The 18,407-nt window shown below is 39.2% G+C and overlaps 1 protein-coding gene across 1 annotated transcript in view; it reads right to left on the bottom strand.

Annotated features, from left to right (window-relative positions):
• Nucleotides 1-1,332: 1,332 nt before the first annotated feature.
• otog (otogelin) overlaps nucleotides 1,333-18,407 on the bottom strand; it is a 71,897-nt gene continuing 54,822 nt past the window's right edge. The window contains exons 38-53 of the mRNA XM_044356260.1: nucleotides 18,086-18,306; nucleotides 17,486-17,624; nucleotides 16,795-16,983; nucleotides 16,285-16,494; nucleotides 16,064-16,168; nucleotides 14,743-14,847; nucleotides 14,528-14,629; nucleotides 12,897-12,995; nucleotides 12,379-12,419; nucleotides 11,756-11,831; nucleotides 11,444-11,622; nucleotides 10,639-10,743; nucleotides 9,681-9,800; nucleotides 8,509-8,554; nucleotides 5,364-5,443; nucleotides 1,333-4,074 (exon numbers count right to left, since the gene is read on the bottom strand). Coding sequence (XP_044212195.1) covers nucleotides 3,874-4,074; nucleotides 5,364-5,443; nucleotides 8,509-8,554; nucleotides 9,681-9,800; nucleotides 10,639-10,743; nucleotides 11,444-11,622; nucleotides 11,756-11,831; nucleotides 12,379-12,419; nucleotides 12,897-12,995; nucleotides 14,528-14,629; nucleotides 14,743-14,847; nucleotides 16,064-16,168; nucleotides 16,285-16,494; nucleotides 16,795-16,983; nucleotides 17,486-17,624; nucleotides 18,086-18,306 — 2,018 coding nt within the window. The 3' untranslated portion in view covers nucleotides 1,333-3,873. The remainder of the gene's footprint in view (nucleotides 4,075-5,363; nucleotides 5,444-8,508; nucleotides 8,555-9,680; nucleotides 9,801-10,638; nucleotides 10,744-11,443; nucleotides 11,623-11,755; nucleotides 11,832-12,378; nucleotides 12,420-12,896; nucleotides 12,996-14,527; nucleotides 14,630-14,742; nucleotides 14,848-16,063; nucleotides 16,169-16,284; nucleotides 16,495-16,794; nucleotides 16,984-17,485; nucleotides 17,625-18,085; nucleotides 18,307-18,407) is intronic.

Raw genomic sequence — 18,407 nt, 5'->3', positions numbered from 1 at the left:
TTCAGTGTGTTAACTAGATAAATTTATTTCCCTGATGATAAGTCACACAACTGACACTCTGCATGCATCTTTAAAATGTCTTAAATGTACAAACATTAGATCTTAAACCTGCAGTAACTGACTTTTTGGCCATTTGTTTTTAACAACACTGACATATTATCACCTTTTTAAGTTATGTTGAACTTGTTAGCAAACAGTTGCTTATTTCCACATCCAGCGGTTGAGGAGCAACATGATCATTCATTTGGAGTCGTGTTTCTGTCCACCTGGTGAATGTAAGTCCAATATTCACTCTCTTTTAGCTCTGTTTTTGCTCTCTACCAACTCCTGAGAGGAATATCTAGCTCTTTAGCTGCTAAAAGCTCCACTATGTTCACCAGCTAGTCTACAGCTAACTGTGTCTGTTTGCTGTTTGGTGCTGAGCAGGTAGTGTACAGTGGGGTTTTATAGCTTTTCTCTGAAAACAGCTGTCTGCTGCGGCCCAAAATAATGCTATTAAAGCACTGAGAGTGAACCAAAACAGTAAAGTTGCAGCTGGACAGATAAACAATGGGCTGAAACTCACTATAAAAGCCGAGGGGAGCTGCAGAGTCACTGATAATTCTCTGTAGGTTCATCAGTACGAGCCACAACCAACACATTACACACTGTCAGTTCATGCATTATTATAAAAATATTGATTAGAGGCACTTCAAGTCATTAATTTGTCTCAAATATAAATCAGTGATCCATGAGATCAAAATTTCAAAGCAAGGATTTTGTCTGATTTATTAATTATTATTGTATTTGATTATTACATTTACTCAAACTTGTTCTGTGCCGTTTAAAACACAGTATAGTAATATCAAAATATACAGAAACATCAAAACACAAGATTGAGTTGACGTTTCACATATGAAACATTTAAGTTAGTCAGTTACTTGGAGAAAGAAAAATGAGGAAAAAAGTCCATAGTCCATAGTTTTTTTCTGTCTTTCTTCTGCTATTCAATACATATTTTATTAGAAACTTTGTACATAATATATATATATATATATATATATATATATATGTGTGTGTGTGTGTGTGTGTGTGTGTGTGTGTGTGTGTGATAGGAACTACTGATGCACATACTTTGTCTTTTATTGCAGCTTTGTGCTCAGTTATGTTTAACCCTCTAATGTTACAGCTGTCACAGCTAATCACTTGAATCACACACAAAAAATGGACAAAACCTGACTCAAGTGCAGACACTGATCTTTTAAAGTTGCAATTTTTGACTTTCAGCAACTACAGGGCAGAAATCAAACACAGATGTTTTTTTCCAAATGAAATATTTATTGAAAATGCAAATGTACATTTGTATGATACAAATCCTCTTTAACTCGACTATCCAGGTGGGTCTGTGTGATTTGGACAAACACATTAAGAACTCGGTCCACGGAGAGACACTGCTGAGTCCTCTGGAGTGAAAGCTGATGTGCTCTCCTGATATTTACTTCACCTTCACACTTCTCTGTAAATCAGGAATAAAACCAAATCAAAGTTTTTGGATCCAATTTGGTTTGTTTGTTCTTCTTCTCTTCTCTTAGTGTCTGTGCTCTATCAAACTCCAATAAATAAATAAAGTGCTCCACATACAGCTGGATTTAAATCACTTAATACACCTCACTAGGATTGATTATACCAAGTATATCTCACATCACTGAATATACAGTTTATTGTCGTCTTTCTACAAGTGAAATATCTACGAATTTGATATTGCAAATCATTTAAAAGTTAGGAAATTGACTTATTTACAAAAAACAAGGCACAACTTGAGGAATTCTGGGTAAAATATTGATATATCAAATAGATGATGATGATGATGATGATGATGGACTCAACCACCACTGAACCAGGTGTTTTCTGAACACAATCACACCTCAGGGCTCGTTTCCTGATTTTATGCATCGCAACCACTTTTTTTAAAAAACGCTTTAAAAATACATTTTTAAATTTGTGTTACTCTTTGGCCAACGCAGCACACAGAAGCGCTCTGAAAAAACAAGCAGAGACACAAGGTCCAACTCAAAAACCAAACGATCGATTAACTTTTTCCTTCACTGAACATTTTCTTCTTCTCTGCAGGCTGGCAGGGAGGCGGCAGTGCAGCAGCATTATACAGCAGAACGCTTAAAATGATCTGTGGTCCTGTTACAGACGCGTTTTTAAAGGTGTTCATGTATCATTTCAACATCATTAACTTATAAGCACATTACTGAGAGACAACAGAATAACTACAACTTTGTATTGCACATGGTGGATAATAAATCTACTGGGTTTCTTACACGAAACTGGAAGAGGGATCCGTTCTGCTGCAGAGAAAATGGTTTCTTGTGATGACAGATTGGTAATAAAAGCCTAATGACTTCCTTTATAGTCCAACTAAAATCACATTTATTCATTCCCTTTTGCAGTCGAAAATAATATCAAAGTGGATTTTTTTATGTATTGTTAATAGTTTTTTTTATTATTAAAAGAAAGGAAAAAAGGTCTTTGAGAAAATATCAGGCATGTTTGCTGTAGTGGACAAAAAAATTCAATGCCAGTTAAAACGTCAGCAAAACGTCAGCATTTTTATAGCTGCTTGGTTTGTGCTCTTATAGTTTATTTTACAAATATACACAATCTTAATCTGCATAATCTTAATTATTTTTTGTAGTGTATCATAATGCTAACAAAAATGCTAGCAGACCTGACTACTGCATATACATATATAATTGTATCAGGACTTTAAATACCATGAAAAGAAAGATGCTAAGTGTGTGGGTGTGTAGTATAACAGATGGACCATTGAACTTTTAAAAAGGTGGTGTAATGCTAATGTGTGCTACTGTTTCTTATTTCATGTGTTGTTACTGCCCGTGTTGTTGCTCTGTAGTGTTTATTTGTGAATTTACATTGTGGAATTGTAAAGAAAAATATTGTGGACTGCAGTGTGGAGTCCAAAATAAAATTCACCATGGAGACAAATACATATATAAAAATAAAATAAAATCTTGGTCTTGAAACAGATTTTGTGAGCCTTTTTTTTACTTCCATATAAATAATTTGAACAATCTTGCAGTTGCTGACAGCTGTAAAAACACGTCATATTGTATATTTGTACAATAAACCCTGAAAACTGAATGGATTTGTGTACTGCAGATGACAGGCTTAGCCCAAAACAAACAAGACGCCATCTTTTGTGTCTTGTGTGAGTGACTGATGGGAAATCTGGTCTTTTCTACAGAGAAATTAGCATTACTATATTAATACCACTAGTATGAATTACAGGTTATAAATTATGTCCACCATGTTCTCACAATAGGCTTATTTTAAAGTAGAATACCAACCTTATGATAAATTGATGTTAAAATGATACACTGAACAACTTATAATAGTATTACCACTATTTTTAAGTAATTTTGAATCTTGCAGCCTCAGAAATTTCTTCCAATAAATCTAAATTCTCTTGAATGTGGTGTCATGACTCTCGTCACTTACTTCACCTGAAGGGTGAAATATCCCTCTCCACAACCCAGGGAAGTCAGAGGTCAAAGGTCAGTGGTCAGTAAGAATAAATGACCTGCTCAGCTGCTCTGTAGTACCACCTCCCAACCAGCAGAGGCGCCAGAACAACTTACTGTACAATAATTAACTGCCAGCGGAGCCCATTACACATCCTGCATCAGTCCTGCCAATCACAGCTCAGTATTCCACTCTCCCAACATCCTGTAGCAACATGGCTGAGGTTTCTTCTTACTTATCTTCTGTGTCTTGTGGTTTTAGAGGATGTAGATCTGAACACTGTGTGTGTGTGTGTGTGTTTATCTGTGTGTGTGTGTGTGTGTGTGTTTGTAGTATGTATGTCTAGGACCACTGGCAGGAGCAGTCGGTGGGCTCCTGGATGGTGTAGCTGACCCAGGTTGCGTTGCCGCTGCAGTAGAGCTGCACGGAGCGCCGCTGCAGCCCCGTCTCCCTGCAGCACTTGCAGAAGCGAGCGTACGTGTTGATGTTGTAGTTGTAGATGCTGGCGGACGGGCACTTCCCGTCACATGACACGATATTCACCTGCAGGACAGACAGTCAGTACAGAAGGTAGCAGGGCTGCAAAAACCACTGATTCAAGTAGACGTTATTCCATATAAAATGTTCCTGCTTTTTATTGTTCTTAATCTGGTGGATGTGAAAGCCTGCTCTTACACTACATACTGTTTTTATCTCACATATATACTTTTTTTTTTCTACATAAGCCACACAGTCGTCACAGGTGGATGCACGTCATTTTGTCAGGATGCATGACTGTTCTATTTCCCAGCGTCAACTCACAAGAACTCTCCAGAAAGGCATCAGTTTTATTATATTTTATCTGTGGATACGTATATTCAGGGATAAGTATGACTCCTCCAGTGTGTGTTATGAGCATCAAGTGCAAATCTCATTGTTGCAGTTGAGGTGTGTTGCACTTCAAGCTGCTGTGGATTCATTGTAAAACTGACCCCCCACAATCCCACATCTCAGTAGTTGAGCAGCTGAATTAAATTAAATTAAATGATAACAGATAGAAAAAGATAACACACCCAGGTTGTAAAAATTAAAGAATTATTCTTGAATTTCAAAGTCGAGACACCATGACAGCGTTCTGCAGGTGTTTAATGAGTTAAATTTTAAACTTTTTACGACCTTTTGAATACCACATATAGAGTACTTTAATGCTTGCATGATACATAATGGGAAACCAGAGAGGATGATATGGCCTATCATATACATTTTTTTTCAGTACTCCCCAACAGTATAAAACAATAATTCCTCATAAATTATTTAATTAAATTAATGCAATCTGGACCCAGACAACCAGCAGAAAATAGATAGATTTATCAACCAATGAAAAATTATGAATTCATTTTAATTAATTTAAGTTTTTGCTCTTTTGTCCATTGTGAGTGGATGAGCTGCTGTTGTGATCATGTTTGCTGCAGGTCTGATGCTGCTGACTGAAACTCCACAAAGAAGGATTAAACAGCTTCCTGCAGCACAATCCACTGTTGCAAAAGTCTCTCTTTGTATAAATACAAAAACATTTTATAACTGACATTTAACTCTGTCTACAGTAAGCAAATTATAAGAATTCTGTAAATTAAGTTTAAGATTTTGCAATACCCTCTAAGGCATTTTTTTTAAGGAAGTGTTTTTTATGACCTGCAGATGTCCTGCATGAAACCACACCATGACCATGAATCACAATTAGTGTTGGACCAAAACATAAGATTTCCATTTTTTTCTAATTCAAAATTCAAGTTACTTCAAACAGTAAAGAACAACAGCAAATCACAACAGACACACACACACACAAAACGTACCGGCCTGTTGCTTCGGCAGTCATTTTTCCTGATGGTCATCCTCACCGTCACCTTCTGACACGACTTCCCGTCTTCTTTACCTGTTCACAACAAACAAATCAAATCAGCTGCTACAAGCTTCACATAACACGTCCAGAGCAAAACATCTAATCTGCTGTAAAACGCAGCAAACACCAGGAAGGAGAGGACAGAAAGCACCAAGGCTGCTGATCATGCACAAGCTGACAAGCTGTTATAGTGGATGAGTTAGATGAGGGAAGAGATGAAATAAAGTCCAGGAATAAAGTAGAAAATAAACAAAACAGAAAATAGCTTAATAGTTATAAAGCAGCAAAGGAGGAAGTTTCTCAGGCAGAGAGCAACAACAACAACTGTAGAATGATGTTTGATGCTTTCATCGTGGACATAAAACGGCTTCAAACAAATCTGTTTTAAAATTTTAGCATTTGAAAGTTAATGCGTGAATAGATGATTAAAACACAAAACCAGTTTCCCAGAAAATGCCCCGTTAACCCTTGTGCCATCTGGAAGTTGACAAAAAATGAAAACAAAACAAGCAAAGTGAAGGTGCTACAGTATGTTTGGCATTTTACACATCAAGATCAGTTTTCTTGTCGTAGAACAGTTTAATATATAATGTCCTCTCTGGATAACCCTCACGATGTCATGATGACAGGCTTGGAGTGTTTTCGTTACCTTACAATGAGCCATTTATATCTACATATGGAGCGGGTCCTCTTCCACAGAGCCCGCCATGTTGCACTGCCATGTTTCTACAGTAGCCCAGAACAGACAAACTAAACACTGGCTCTAGAGAAGGGCTTTCGCGTTTTTCGTGGCCACCGTAGGTTCTCCTACATGCTTGAAAGGGGAAGGGGTAATCAGTTGGTTGCAATCTGCAACCTCACCACTAGATGCCACTGAATCTTACACACTGATCCTTTAATAACATCCTCGATGTTCCTTAATATAGCAACAGAGGAACCTCTTGGACAGCAAAAACACGATAGGTTTATGTTATTTATGGCCATCAGTTTAATAATAATAATAATAAACTTAATTTATACAGCACTTTTCAAAACAAAGTTACAAAGTGCTTTACATAGTTGAACCAGGATTAGAACTACAGAATGGCTCCAAATACTACCGTGCCCATCAGCTTCAGTGGCTATCGCTAAGGCTAACACACCAGTCAAAAGACGGACTCAGAGCTGCAGCAAATTCAGAACTCTTTGCTGTTAAAGTTGAGGACAAAACATTGTATGATAGTGGCTGAAGTGATCAAAATCTGACCGAGAATCTGAAAGTGAACAAATTTAAAATGCTGAATATTTTATCAGGTTTCTGTCCAATCTTTAGCTTCAGCCTGCGATTAGTGCTGCAATTAACAGAATTTTAAGCTCTGTGGCTCAGGAGGTAGAGGGGGTCGTCCGCTAATCGGAAGATCGCAGTTTGATCCCAGGCTCCTCCGGTCCACATATCGAAGTGACCTTGAGTAAGATACTGAACCCCAAATTGCTCCTGAAGGCTGTGACATCGGTGTGTGAGTCTGTGTGTGAATGAATATACTCCTCCTGATGGCAGCCTATGATGCCATCAGCGTGTGTGTTTGAATGGGTGAATGTGGCATGTAGTTTAAAAGCGCTTTAAGTGGTTGGAAGACTAGCAAGGCGTTATATTAATGCAGTCCATTTACCATTTACCATGTTTCTTGGGGAAAGACTCCTTGAGGATCACAGTTTTTATGTCTACAGGCTTGTAGCTTTAACTTTTTATTAAAAAACAGATATTTTCTAACACAGTGCTCATCTTTTGTACTGATGATTCAACCAGGAGAGTTTCTTTTCCTTCAGGAAAACTCAAAAATAACTCTCATTTCCTTAAATAAATTTACTGACTTTTCTGTTTTTATTGTTTGTGCTGATAATTCTTGATGGTAAAATGCTTCACATAGCAGCTTCAGTTTTCCCACACAGCTCCCCATGGTGGTGGAAGAACACGGCAGCTGTGGTGCAGCAGCATGCAGATCCTCTACAGCAGCTATAACGTTCAGCGAAAGACTCCCGACACCAACCCACATCAGTATCTACTGACACATGCAGACGTCTAAGCCCGACTACTGGGCCACTACCAACAGCACATTGTTGGCAATCAACAATGCACTGCCCAGACAGTGCTAAATGGGGAAAGGTTTATTATGTAGATGTAGGTGATCCACAGGGAGGGGTGGGGAGTAAATATTTGTTGTTGTCCTCTCAAGTGTGACATCATTTTTCGGCCTACGTAAAGGATTGTGGTCCCCGCCTCGTTTTAAGGTGTAAAATTATCTTTAAATTACATTGTTTGACTTCTTTTTAACTTACAAAAAAGAAAACTCACAAGCCAGAATGTAAAGGCTTTATGAAGCGAGGACAGTGCACCATCAGCACCATAATTGTTACAAATCTAATTTTAATTCTGTAGCCTGTTTTGGATTCATTGAATGTCATTTCTACAGATTTCTTTTCTCAATTAGAGCCTGAAATGAGACAGCAGTTGAGAGGACTGTCCTGCTGAGGGGAGTAGGTTGCAGTCAGACTTTGGGGTTTCCTGTGTGTTTTATATAATATAATATTTTGGAGGGAGTACATTGTTGAATATCAACAATAGCACTGACAAGCCTTGTTGTTTTGGTACCTCTTTCACAGTTTGTGTTAACTGTGGGAGTCAAGGGGCTAACGGGGAAAGGGAACAGAGAGAATCCAGTACCTGGTGGGATTGGTACATGATGGTAAGCTGCAGCACATAAACCACAAAGCCACTTGCATGTCTTCAGATGCTTTTCAGTGACAGCTACATCTGTCGTTTGGCACTTTGAAAAGGTTATCCGTTGCCTTTTTTACTCACAAGTCTTTTATTCACTGAAAAGCACACTGACAGATCTTACTAATATGAATAAACAGAAGACAAATGTAATAGAAAAAACAACAGACGCCAATTCAGACAACGTGGTCGAGGTAGATTTTGGACTGAAACGGACAAACTGAAGGGCAAACATGTTGGATACATGTTGAGCGGCAGGTGGAGGCGCTCTTCAGTGTCAGCTGCAGCCTACAGCTCTACTTCTAACTACAAAACTGCCGCTACGCTCAGATCAGATACTCACACGTCTTGCAGCATCCGTCCATGTAACTTACGACAGTTCCGCCGATCTGAGAGCACACGGAAGTCAAAATGTTAAACGAAAGAAATTCTCCTTGATTATTTTTTCATACTTAAACAACAGCTTGAAGTTAGAGACAATCGTTCCTCTGAGGGACTTTAAAGTTTTAATAGCTGATATTCTTCATAATGTTTGTTTTAATTAGTGTTAGTATGAGTGTGTATGATGATTGTTTCATGATTTCAGTATATGTAATATGTATGTTTTCTGATCTGATTTGATCATGACATACGACATTATCACAGTATTTATCATGGGTTAAAGAAGAAGCGAAGAAATAAAAATAGATAAATATTAATACACAAATACAGCTTTTTTTTTAAATGGGAAGAAGGGGTAAATAAAATAATATATAAATGTTAATGTGTAAGAGGAGCAACATTGTTTCTTTACACTGCAAAAGTTATTCTTTTCCTTTATGTGAAATATTTAGTAGATTTTTCTGTCTTTGTGTGCATCAGAGTTTGTCTAATATGCTTTTTAAAGGCTGATATTCTTTGTTTGAAGTCCCTGATTGCTGGTATTTTGGACAAATACTCGATATCTTTAAGTTCTGAATGATTTACACATTTGAGTGTTCAGGACTTAAACCGCTAAAAACACCTTTTAGACCATCATGTAACAACTGTAGTGCAAAAAAAAATCATTATCACTATTGTTACATGTTAAATACGTCAAAAATTTCTGCTCTTTTCTTCTTATGGAAGATAAATAATACCTCATAACAGACCTTAAGGTGATTCTAGCAGCCTGCAGTGTTTTATAAAACCTGTAAGCAGGTCAGCATTAAAGAACAATCATAAAACTTTTATCTTTTAAATATAAATGTATTTGTATGTCCTATAAGTATCATAAGAGTATCACACAGCATAAAAAACAAACTCATTGTTCTGACATCTAGTGTTTGTTCTGCCCAAATGTATGAAAACTATCAAACTATGGATGAGAATAATGATTTAAAAGTTGTTTCATGAGCTCTTAAATAAATCAGTACGATGTGAGACACTAATCCCATTCACTTCCTGTTGTGTGCATGTGTTGATGTATGTATGTGTCTCTTTATGTGTACGTGCCTTGGTGTGTGTGTGTGTGTGCGTGTGTTGCTTCATGCTGACCTTCATACACTCAGTTTCATTGAAGGGTGGGCAGCTGAAGGAGTAGGAGATGAGTGTCGGTCCAGACAGAGTGTCTGTGCAGTCAAACTTCATGCAGTTTGACACCCACGATTTCCCCGGCTGTAAAGACACCGGAACCATTGACAACATGTGCTGCAATTAAGACTAGACAGTAGCTCTGCTCACGGCTCCGACTCAGAGTTACCAACGAGAAATGAAACCACAGTGAGGGACAGTCTGCAGCTTGTGGAGCCAAGGTTGTCTTTACTGTAACTGCAGTGCATCATTTAGAAACAAACATTTTCAGATTCAAGGATTATTCATCCATCTGTATTGAAACTAAAACATGTATCAACTGGAGTGAGCTGAATAAGCATCATTTGCTAATTTAGCTAATTGTGATCAAATTACAAAATACAATTTGATAAATATGACAAAATATTGTACTGGATTAAATTAAATAATAGCATACACTGGATATACAATGACTAATGAATAAGATCATTTTCACAACAGTTTTCTTGAATGTGAAAATTCATTCTTGACCTTAGAAACAGGCCACTTGCTAGTTTTTTTTTTCAAGAGCTTTCAACCACATCTAATGGTCTTCTTAAGTGGATGGAGACGGCTCAGCTGGTCGTATACAGGTGGGGGTCACATGGCTAAAGTTCCTTACTTGAGTCACATTATCACAACTTCATCTGCTGATGAAGACTATGAGATGTGGTTGAATGCTCCAGAAAAAATAGTAAGTAGAACTGGAGTATTTTGTCAAAAACATTTATTTAATGATTTTAGCACCAGACTGACTTTGGAAGGTAGCTTTGTTGAAAATACAGGTCACACGGGTTAAAATATTATTCAATATTCAGGATAAATGTTCAATTACTACTGTATATATGATATATAAACTGTATGATATATCATTCAGATGTGAAACCAGAACGACTTGTCCTACCTTATAGAGAACTGTCGTCCCGTTCTCATGTTCGTAGAGACAGGAAATATTCTTACAAACACCACAACAGGTCGACTGGTCCTTGGAAGGGATGTAGATCTGATTCTGAAACACACGAACATTCAAGATTGGATTTGTTAGTTAAAAAAATAAAATAATCTGAAATCAGAAAACAGAAACAAGCAGAGAAAGTGACCAAACAGAACAATTAGGGAAAAAAATGTTTACATGAGTTAGATGTTTGGATGTGTAGAAGTGCCTTTGTGGATGCAGACATGCATTCCTTTAGTGTGTTGCGTCAACGTGGATCAAGGCACAACATCACATAGTATGGTTGTGTCCAACATATTTTTGGTAGTTTTGTGGCATTAGTTTGATGAAGAGGATTACATTTCAGAAGGTGTGGACACTACTCCTCCCTCTATAAGGCATACAAATACAGATCACAAAACAAATGTGGTGCATGTGTGTACCAAAAGCACAAAATTAGAGAGCCTTGGGTTTATTTTCTACCTAGAAAATTAACTTGCAGAAGCTTGAAACTTCAATCAATCATGCACATCCCTCTGGTAGAATGGTGAAATCTTTGTTGCCTGAATAATGGGTGAGAGTTTACTTTTGGGTGAAGGAGATTTGGCTGCTGTGGTTCTTTTCTAAATTCAGATAGTGTTATTGAAAAAGAAAAGGAAGAGGGAGGAATAGAAGAAAAAGATGAGGAAAAAGACAAAATTGGTCTATAAAAGTTCAAGCACTTCATGCCTGGATCTGTTGTCGGGGTGTAATGGTGTGTGAGTTGTGGTCTTACTGGTTGGCAGTGGGCGGAGCAGTTGGTGCTGCTGGTGCGCAGCAGGTGGAAGCCGCTCGATGGGTCGAGGCTGCGGCTGCACTGTCTGCTGTGACACAAGCCGTCATCACCGTGTTCCACCAGGGTCTGACCCGGCCGCAACACTCCTCGCTCGCCGTACACACACACCGCCTCCCGCACTGCACACACACACACACACACATACACACACAGGGTTATTCGGAAACTGCGAAAAATATCTACAATGGCTTCCAATTAACATCTTCTTTAAGTATTATTTTTGTTGCCAGTAACACAAACAGCAGTACTCACCACACTTGTATCTTTTGCAGGCACACTGGTTCTGTGGGTCGGACAGGAAGGCCCGGTCCAGCTGGGCGGCCTCTCCCTGCAGAGCACAAAGAGAGAACAGAGCCGGGGTCACAGAAATGGAGAAAAAAAGACATATGAAACAATAAAGATACACATGAGAACCACAGACACATGTATACAGCAACTACATGAAAACATGCAGAAAACGAGGGACACACATACACAGAGAATGTGATTAAAACACACAGAGAGGCAGTGTTAAAGAGAAAATTCATAGAAATTTCATGTAGTTGCATTCAAAACACAGTAGAGTACATAGAGTCACTTTTAAATTGCGTTGTTGGGTATTATCTTAAGGATGTCAGTTATGTCTGGAACTAAGATTAAAGCTTTATTGTTAGTTTTTTATGCATTTTTTTGTGTATTTAGTTTCTCAGCTGAAACATGATGTCCTCTGATTAGTGTGCGGAGGTGAAAACCACCAGAAACAGTTTTCTCTGACAGGATATACATAATAACACACACCCAGGGAGTTCTTCTGTATGTCATATCATGTATCATATAAAAAAAACATAATTACTGTAGATGTCCAAACAAACTGAATGTTAAAAGTCAGGACATACCAAATCACATTTAGGGGAGGCGATTTTGTCACAGGAACACTCTGAAAACAGAAAACATGAATCATCATCATCTCCATATTTCAACCAACACATTTTTCTATATCACTAGAAACAAAAAAAATCAGATTTTAGCTATTTAAATTCCTTTTTATATTGAAATGGATCTGATCTCATTAATTTAAAAACAAAAATATGAGTTTGAATCATTTTAACAAACTTTTCAAGACCAAGCAAATGGAGACAATCTGATAATTCTTGCATTTTGTATTGTGTTACATGCAAATCTCCATTATCCAGAAATACTGTGATAATTATTCATTGTGTAATATGTTATTTCTGCTGTTGACACTGTGTACAAAGCGTTCTTTTTTATGCTGTACTGAAAACGTGGTCGCATGGCCATTAAAGTAAAGTGAGGTGAAATCAGGCGGTTCTGGTTTGTCCAACATGACACAAACGCATCATTTCATATCATATTATTACATGTTTGCTGTGTTCAGTGGTTTTACGAGTCGTACCGCATGTTTGGTTGGGACAGCAGCGACCCGGACTGGACACGGACATCACCGACATCCCGACAGGACAACTGAGCTGAGCACATCTGTAGGGCTCACACACTGCGCACACAAAAAAACACACACGCACACACACATAAAGTAGAAACATGCCAGTCATTTATGTATTCGTAGCTGTTTTAAGCTGTGTTTTTATCTGTATGACTGTATGCTGTTTGTGTCTTTATATTTTTATTGAAAAAGAGTATGTTAAGAACAGTCCCTCAAATATTCTTCAAATTTCTCCCCTCATCAGACAAAAAAAAGAATTAAGAAATCAGATTTTTAAGTCCAGCCCACCCTTCAGGTATCAAAGTCATAAGTATAGTAGACAAGGAAAAATACAAAAAAGAAGTGAAGAAAGAGAAAAGATGAATGACATATTTACCGTCTCATAATCCCTCTGTAGTGTATCCCAGAGACATATCACATAAAAGAACATTTGCAGGGACAAGACTAATACATGGACAACTGTAAATGTAAAAATATAAAACTGAAAAAATGTATTTAAAAAAGTGAAAAGACAAGGGGGAAAAACTAAAAACATTGTGAGGTTGATTAGTTAAGAGGGTACGAGTTTGTAATAACTGCTGATAAAATTAGCTAAAATATAAAAAAGTGTGTGTGTGTGAATGTGTTTTTCTATCCTTATTGAGACCAATGGTCCTCATGGAGACCAAAGCTCGGTCCTAATGCAGCATAATGTCATTTCTAAGATCCTGGTTATGGTTAGGGTTAGTCATGAATTGGTTATGGTTATGGTTATGGTTATGGTTAGGGTTAGGGTTAGGGGTTGGGGTTAGGGGTTAGTCATGAATTGGTTATGGTTATGGTTATGGTTAGGGTTATGGTTAGGGTTATGGTTAGGAGTTATGGTTAGGGTTAGGGTTAGGGGTTATGGTTAGGTTGAGGGTTATGGTTATGGTTAGGGTTATGGTTAGGAGTTATGGTTAGGGTTATGAGTTATGGTTAGGGTTAGGGGTTATGGTTAGGTTGAGGGTTATGGTTAGGGTTATGGTTAGGGTTATGGCTAGGGTTAGGGGTTATGGTTAGGGTTATGGTTAGGGTTATGGTTAGGGTTAGGGGTTATGGTTAGGGTTAGGGGTTATGGTTAGGGTTAGGGGTTATGGTTAGGGTTATGGTTAGGGGTTATGGTTAGGGGTTATGGTTAGGATTATGGTTAGGGGTTATGGTTATGGTTAGGGGTTAGGGTTATGGTTAGGGGTTAGGGTTATGGTTAGGGGTTATGGTTAGGGTTATGGTTAGGGGTTATGGTTATGGTTAGGGTTATGGTTAGGGGTTAGGGTTATGGTTAGGGGTTATGGTTAGGGTTATGGTTAGGGGTTATGGTTAGGGTTATGGTTAGGGTTAGGGGTTAGGGTTATGGTTAGGGGTTATGGTTAGGGTCAGGGGTTATGGTTAGGGTTATTGTTAGGGTTAGGGGTTATGGTTATGGTTAGGGTTAGGGGTTAGGGTTATGGTTAGGGTTAAGGGTTAGGGTTAGGGTTAGGCAGTACAAAATGAACGGAGTCAATGCAAGGTCCTAACAAGGATCGATGCACAAACTTGTGGGGTGCATGTGTGTGTGCACTGACCACACTGGTAGTTGGGGCAGCAGCGGTCCGTCGTGTTACTGTCCACCGTCAGCACCTCCCCATCCTGGCAGAGAGGAGGCGTCTCTGGACACGAAGAACACACTGCAGGAAACACACACTTCATTCATCACACTGACGATATTTAAGTTAACCTGCTGATGATTCATTGACAGTTAAATGGTTACAGAAGATAGTTTTGTTTTTTTTAAACTGACTGCAGATGTGGGCCAGGCAGCAGCTGCCATCGGCTCTTGTGGCAATCAGAGTGTGGTCATCTCTGCAGGCGGGAACTTCTGACTCACAGAGCTCAGGATCACACTCTAAAACACACACACGACAGAAACAGAAACATTAAAGGAAGAGTTCAACAAAATAAACTTATTTGCTTTCTTGATGAGAATATCGAAACCACACCCATGTCTATCCGTGAAATATAAATGACGTGTCCAAACCACAAAAAGTTGTGGTTTTACAGGGAATAGTGGTGCCTGAGTGGTTTTTGGCCAGATGCAGTGAGTTCCTGGTCTCTTGTTGCCAGACAGCCGCGGGAGATTCCCTTTAGTCACTGCTCCCGGCCAAGAAGTAGCACAGCATAATCTGCCATAAAACCACAACTTGTTCTTTTTACACTTTGTTTGTTTTAGGGATTAAAGCAACAAGATATATGTTATAATTAGTGAGCTTTAGAAGTGCTGGTAGGCAGATTCTTTGGCTGCTGGACGGAGGCAGGCCAGCTGTTTTCCCCCTGTTTCCAGTCTTCGTGCTAAGCTAAGCTAAACTAACCGTCTGCTACCTATAGCTTCACATTCAAGAGACAGATATGAGAGTGCTATTTATATTCTCATCTAAAAGGACAAATCAAGGATCAGCCAAGGTACGCATGATGTAAATTTTGTCAATGTCTGCCAGATGTGGACTCTATGCACCACTGCGTTTGCACAAGAAAAGCAAACTGGAAGCTTGTTTTGTGTATCGTGTGACTTTTTGGGTTTTCCAGTTTCCTGTAAGTCCACAGCTGTACACATACTTGAATTTGGAGTTAACTCTATCCGTCTAAGAAAGCTGATGGTGTTAATTATGTTTTCATTTATTTTCGGGAAATTTTCTATGACCATCCAGTTTTGAATGTACAATGTTTACATTTTAACATCTGTGCATTTCTAACCCGTGATGATTCAAGATGATTCCTCTTAATATTACAAAAACGTGTTTTTACTTGCATCAGTGTAACAGTCCACATGTTACAGGGGAGCTTTTAAGGAACATGCTTTCTACACTTGACTTAAAGTAATTGATGCTCACCTCGTAGACTGTAGTGTTTTGTGATTAGGAAAGTTACTAATACTGATTTTAAAAATGGACTTAGTGGATTGTATTTCATCTTTGTACAGGTATCTGAAACAACATGTCTCCACCAATGTAGACCCTTGTGTTTTTTTTTAATACAGGGAGGTTTTAACACTGGGTAAAGTCATCAGAGTCTATTGTTCAGAGAGTTTACACATCAGAGAGTGTGTTGATCAGACAGAAACTCACCACACGCGTAGTCCGGACAGCAGGAGTCTTGTCTGTAGTATGACACCAGCTTCTCCCCGTATTTACACTCAGGAGGGAGGAGGTCACACAGGGTCTGATTACACACTGCAGAGTCACAAATCATCTCATTATCTTTTTTTTTTTTCACATCTGCTTCAGCCTCAGTTTTGATAATCAATCAGGTTTGCTGATGTGACCGCAACGCTGAATCAGTTACTCACCGCAGACTTTGTGCGGGCAGCAGCTGGTGTCGTCGGCCAGGCTAATGATCACCTCCCCCGTTCGACGGCACACAGGTGCTGCAACGCTGGAACAGTTGTACTCCACGGGGACGATGGTGTCGTTGTCGCAGCGGTACATGCAGCAGGCGTCTTTCGAGGCCTTCCACACCTCGCCGTGTGCACGAGGAACGCCGGAGCTGTCGGTGCAGGCTGCACACACAAACACATGCACACATACAACCATGATTACCTAGTTCATTAGTTATGAGCTGACAGTATTGAGGGACTAAATGCTGTGTAACAACAACAGGTACTGTCTAATTTAAAAATAAGGCCGTCATTCTGCAACGCTGGTTTCTTTAAGAATCTATTCTTCAAGTTCTATCAAATTTAAAGCATTAATCAAAAACTTTAAAGTCATGGCGATTAAGGTATGTAAATTGCCCAAACGACCTCATGCCCCTCTATGATGCCTCCTGCTCTGTATATACGGGTAAAATGTGTTCTTACCACACTTGTCGGGGGGGATGCAGAGGGCGGAGTATGGCCGGTGGAGGAGTGTTCCTTCAGGGCACACGCAACCCTCGGTCAGGCCCGAGCACTGGTCCGGGTCCGAGTCGAAGTCGTGGTTGGGGCAGGACTGAGATGTGCAGGCAGGAAGACAAGCCTGATATCGCAGAGTGTCGGGACACATGAAGGCTGCAAGAAGAGAGATAAAGCTGTCAGTGCCTCAAACACATTACTTACTTACTACCTACTAGATTTTTACTTTAAAAAGTAATGGTGGAAGCAAATGTTCTGGATTGTGCTGATTGAAAAAATGGTCTGTACGTGCCCACACAGTCCCGAGAAGAGGACAGTGGCTTTAACGCTGCATACGTTTTTGTCTGGTTCCAGCTTGATGGATTGATTTTGTATTTTTAAGATTCAGTGATCCTGCACTTTATTCAAGTGCTGGCAGCCTCAATAGGTATGTAAATACAGTACATTTGGCTCCAATTACAGTACAATCAAATCACATTACATGTTAACCACTCACTTTTGCTGTTGTCACAGATGTCAACTACAACTCGGCTAAAAGTTTTGTTTTTAAACATTTTGAACAATCTCTATTTTAGGCTGTGTAAACAGAACTGTTTCTCTCCTACTCAAAGAGAAACTGCAACTACTTGAATGTTTTAACAGCAGCCGGAAATCTTACGACAGTAATCTGGACTCCTCCACTCGATGCAGATGTTGAATTTGTGGCAAGAAGCAACGTAAGCAGCCAGTGCCACACAATGGTTGTTGACATACTCCGAGTCTCGTACCCAAACCTCACAGAATGTGCTCGGTGGGACCTGGAAACAAAAAACAATCAGATAAATTGTATTCAAAGCTACTCATTAATAGTAATCTTATCATTATATATTAGGAAACACTAGTGAAGTGCAGTTCACCACCACAGCTCTGCTCTTCTTAAGTAATCTAATTATTCTGATATATGTCATGCTGGAGATTTAAAATTATGCACATCTATTGACTGATTCATCAAACATCTCTTACTCAGAAGTCAGAGAGCAACAATGCTGATAAAGTAAATACATCAGTGGGGTTTTGATAATTGGTTGAAAATACATTTAGGTCTTTATAGTAAATCTTTTCGTCCTGCCAGGAAATACAATCTGTATTACCTTTAATACCTGAACAACATCCTGTCTGGGTTCACACATAGTCTCTGGCTAGTTTGGAAACTACTAAGATACTGGTCCCTGTGTATGCAAAGGAACCTGGAAACAAGTTCACAGATGGCTAAACATACGAAGGCGTGGCAGGAGGAGAAGGCGTGGTCCTGCAGCATGACCAGGCAGCTAGAGCAGTCGCTGGTGGAGCAGTTGAGCTCGCGGCGGCGGCTGTGGCTGATGTAGCTGGTGGTGTTGGGAACCTGCCAGCTGTCAATGAACACAGCCGGATCCTCGCTCCCGCCCACCGTGGTGCCGTTGGCCAAAGTGAGGTCATTGGTTGGGTCTCCATCACAGAAACCTTGGATGGGTGTGAGGAGTTTCGCAAAGACACAGATAGAAATGATCTCAGTCAAGTGAAATATTTCTCTTCTAATTTTATGTATTTTTAATCTTCTCATT

Source organism: Thunnus albacares, chromosome 1 (assembly GCF_914725855.1).
Source record: "Thunnus albacares chromosome 1, fThuAlb1.1, whole genome shotgun sequence".
Classification (NCBI taxonomy): Eukaryota; Metazoa; Chordata; class Actinopteri; order Scombriformes; family Scombridae; genus Thunnus; species Thunnus albacares.
Note: the sequence above shows the minus strand (reverse complement) of the source record. Positions and strands in the feature narration are given on the sequence as shown.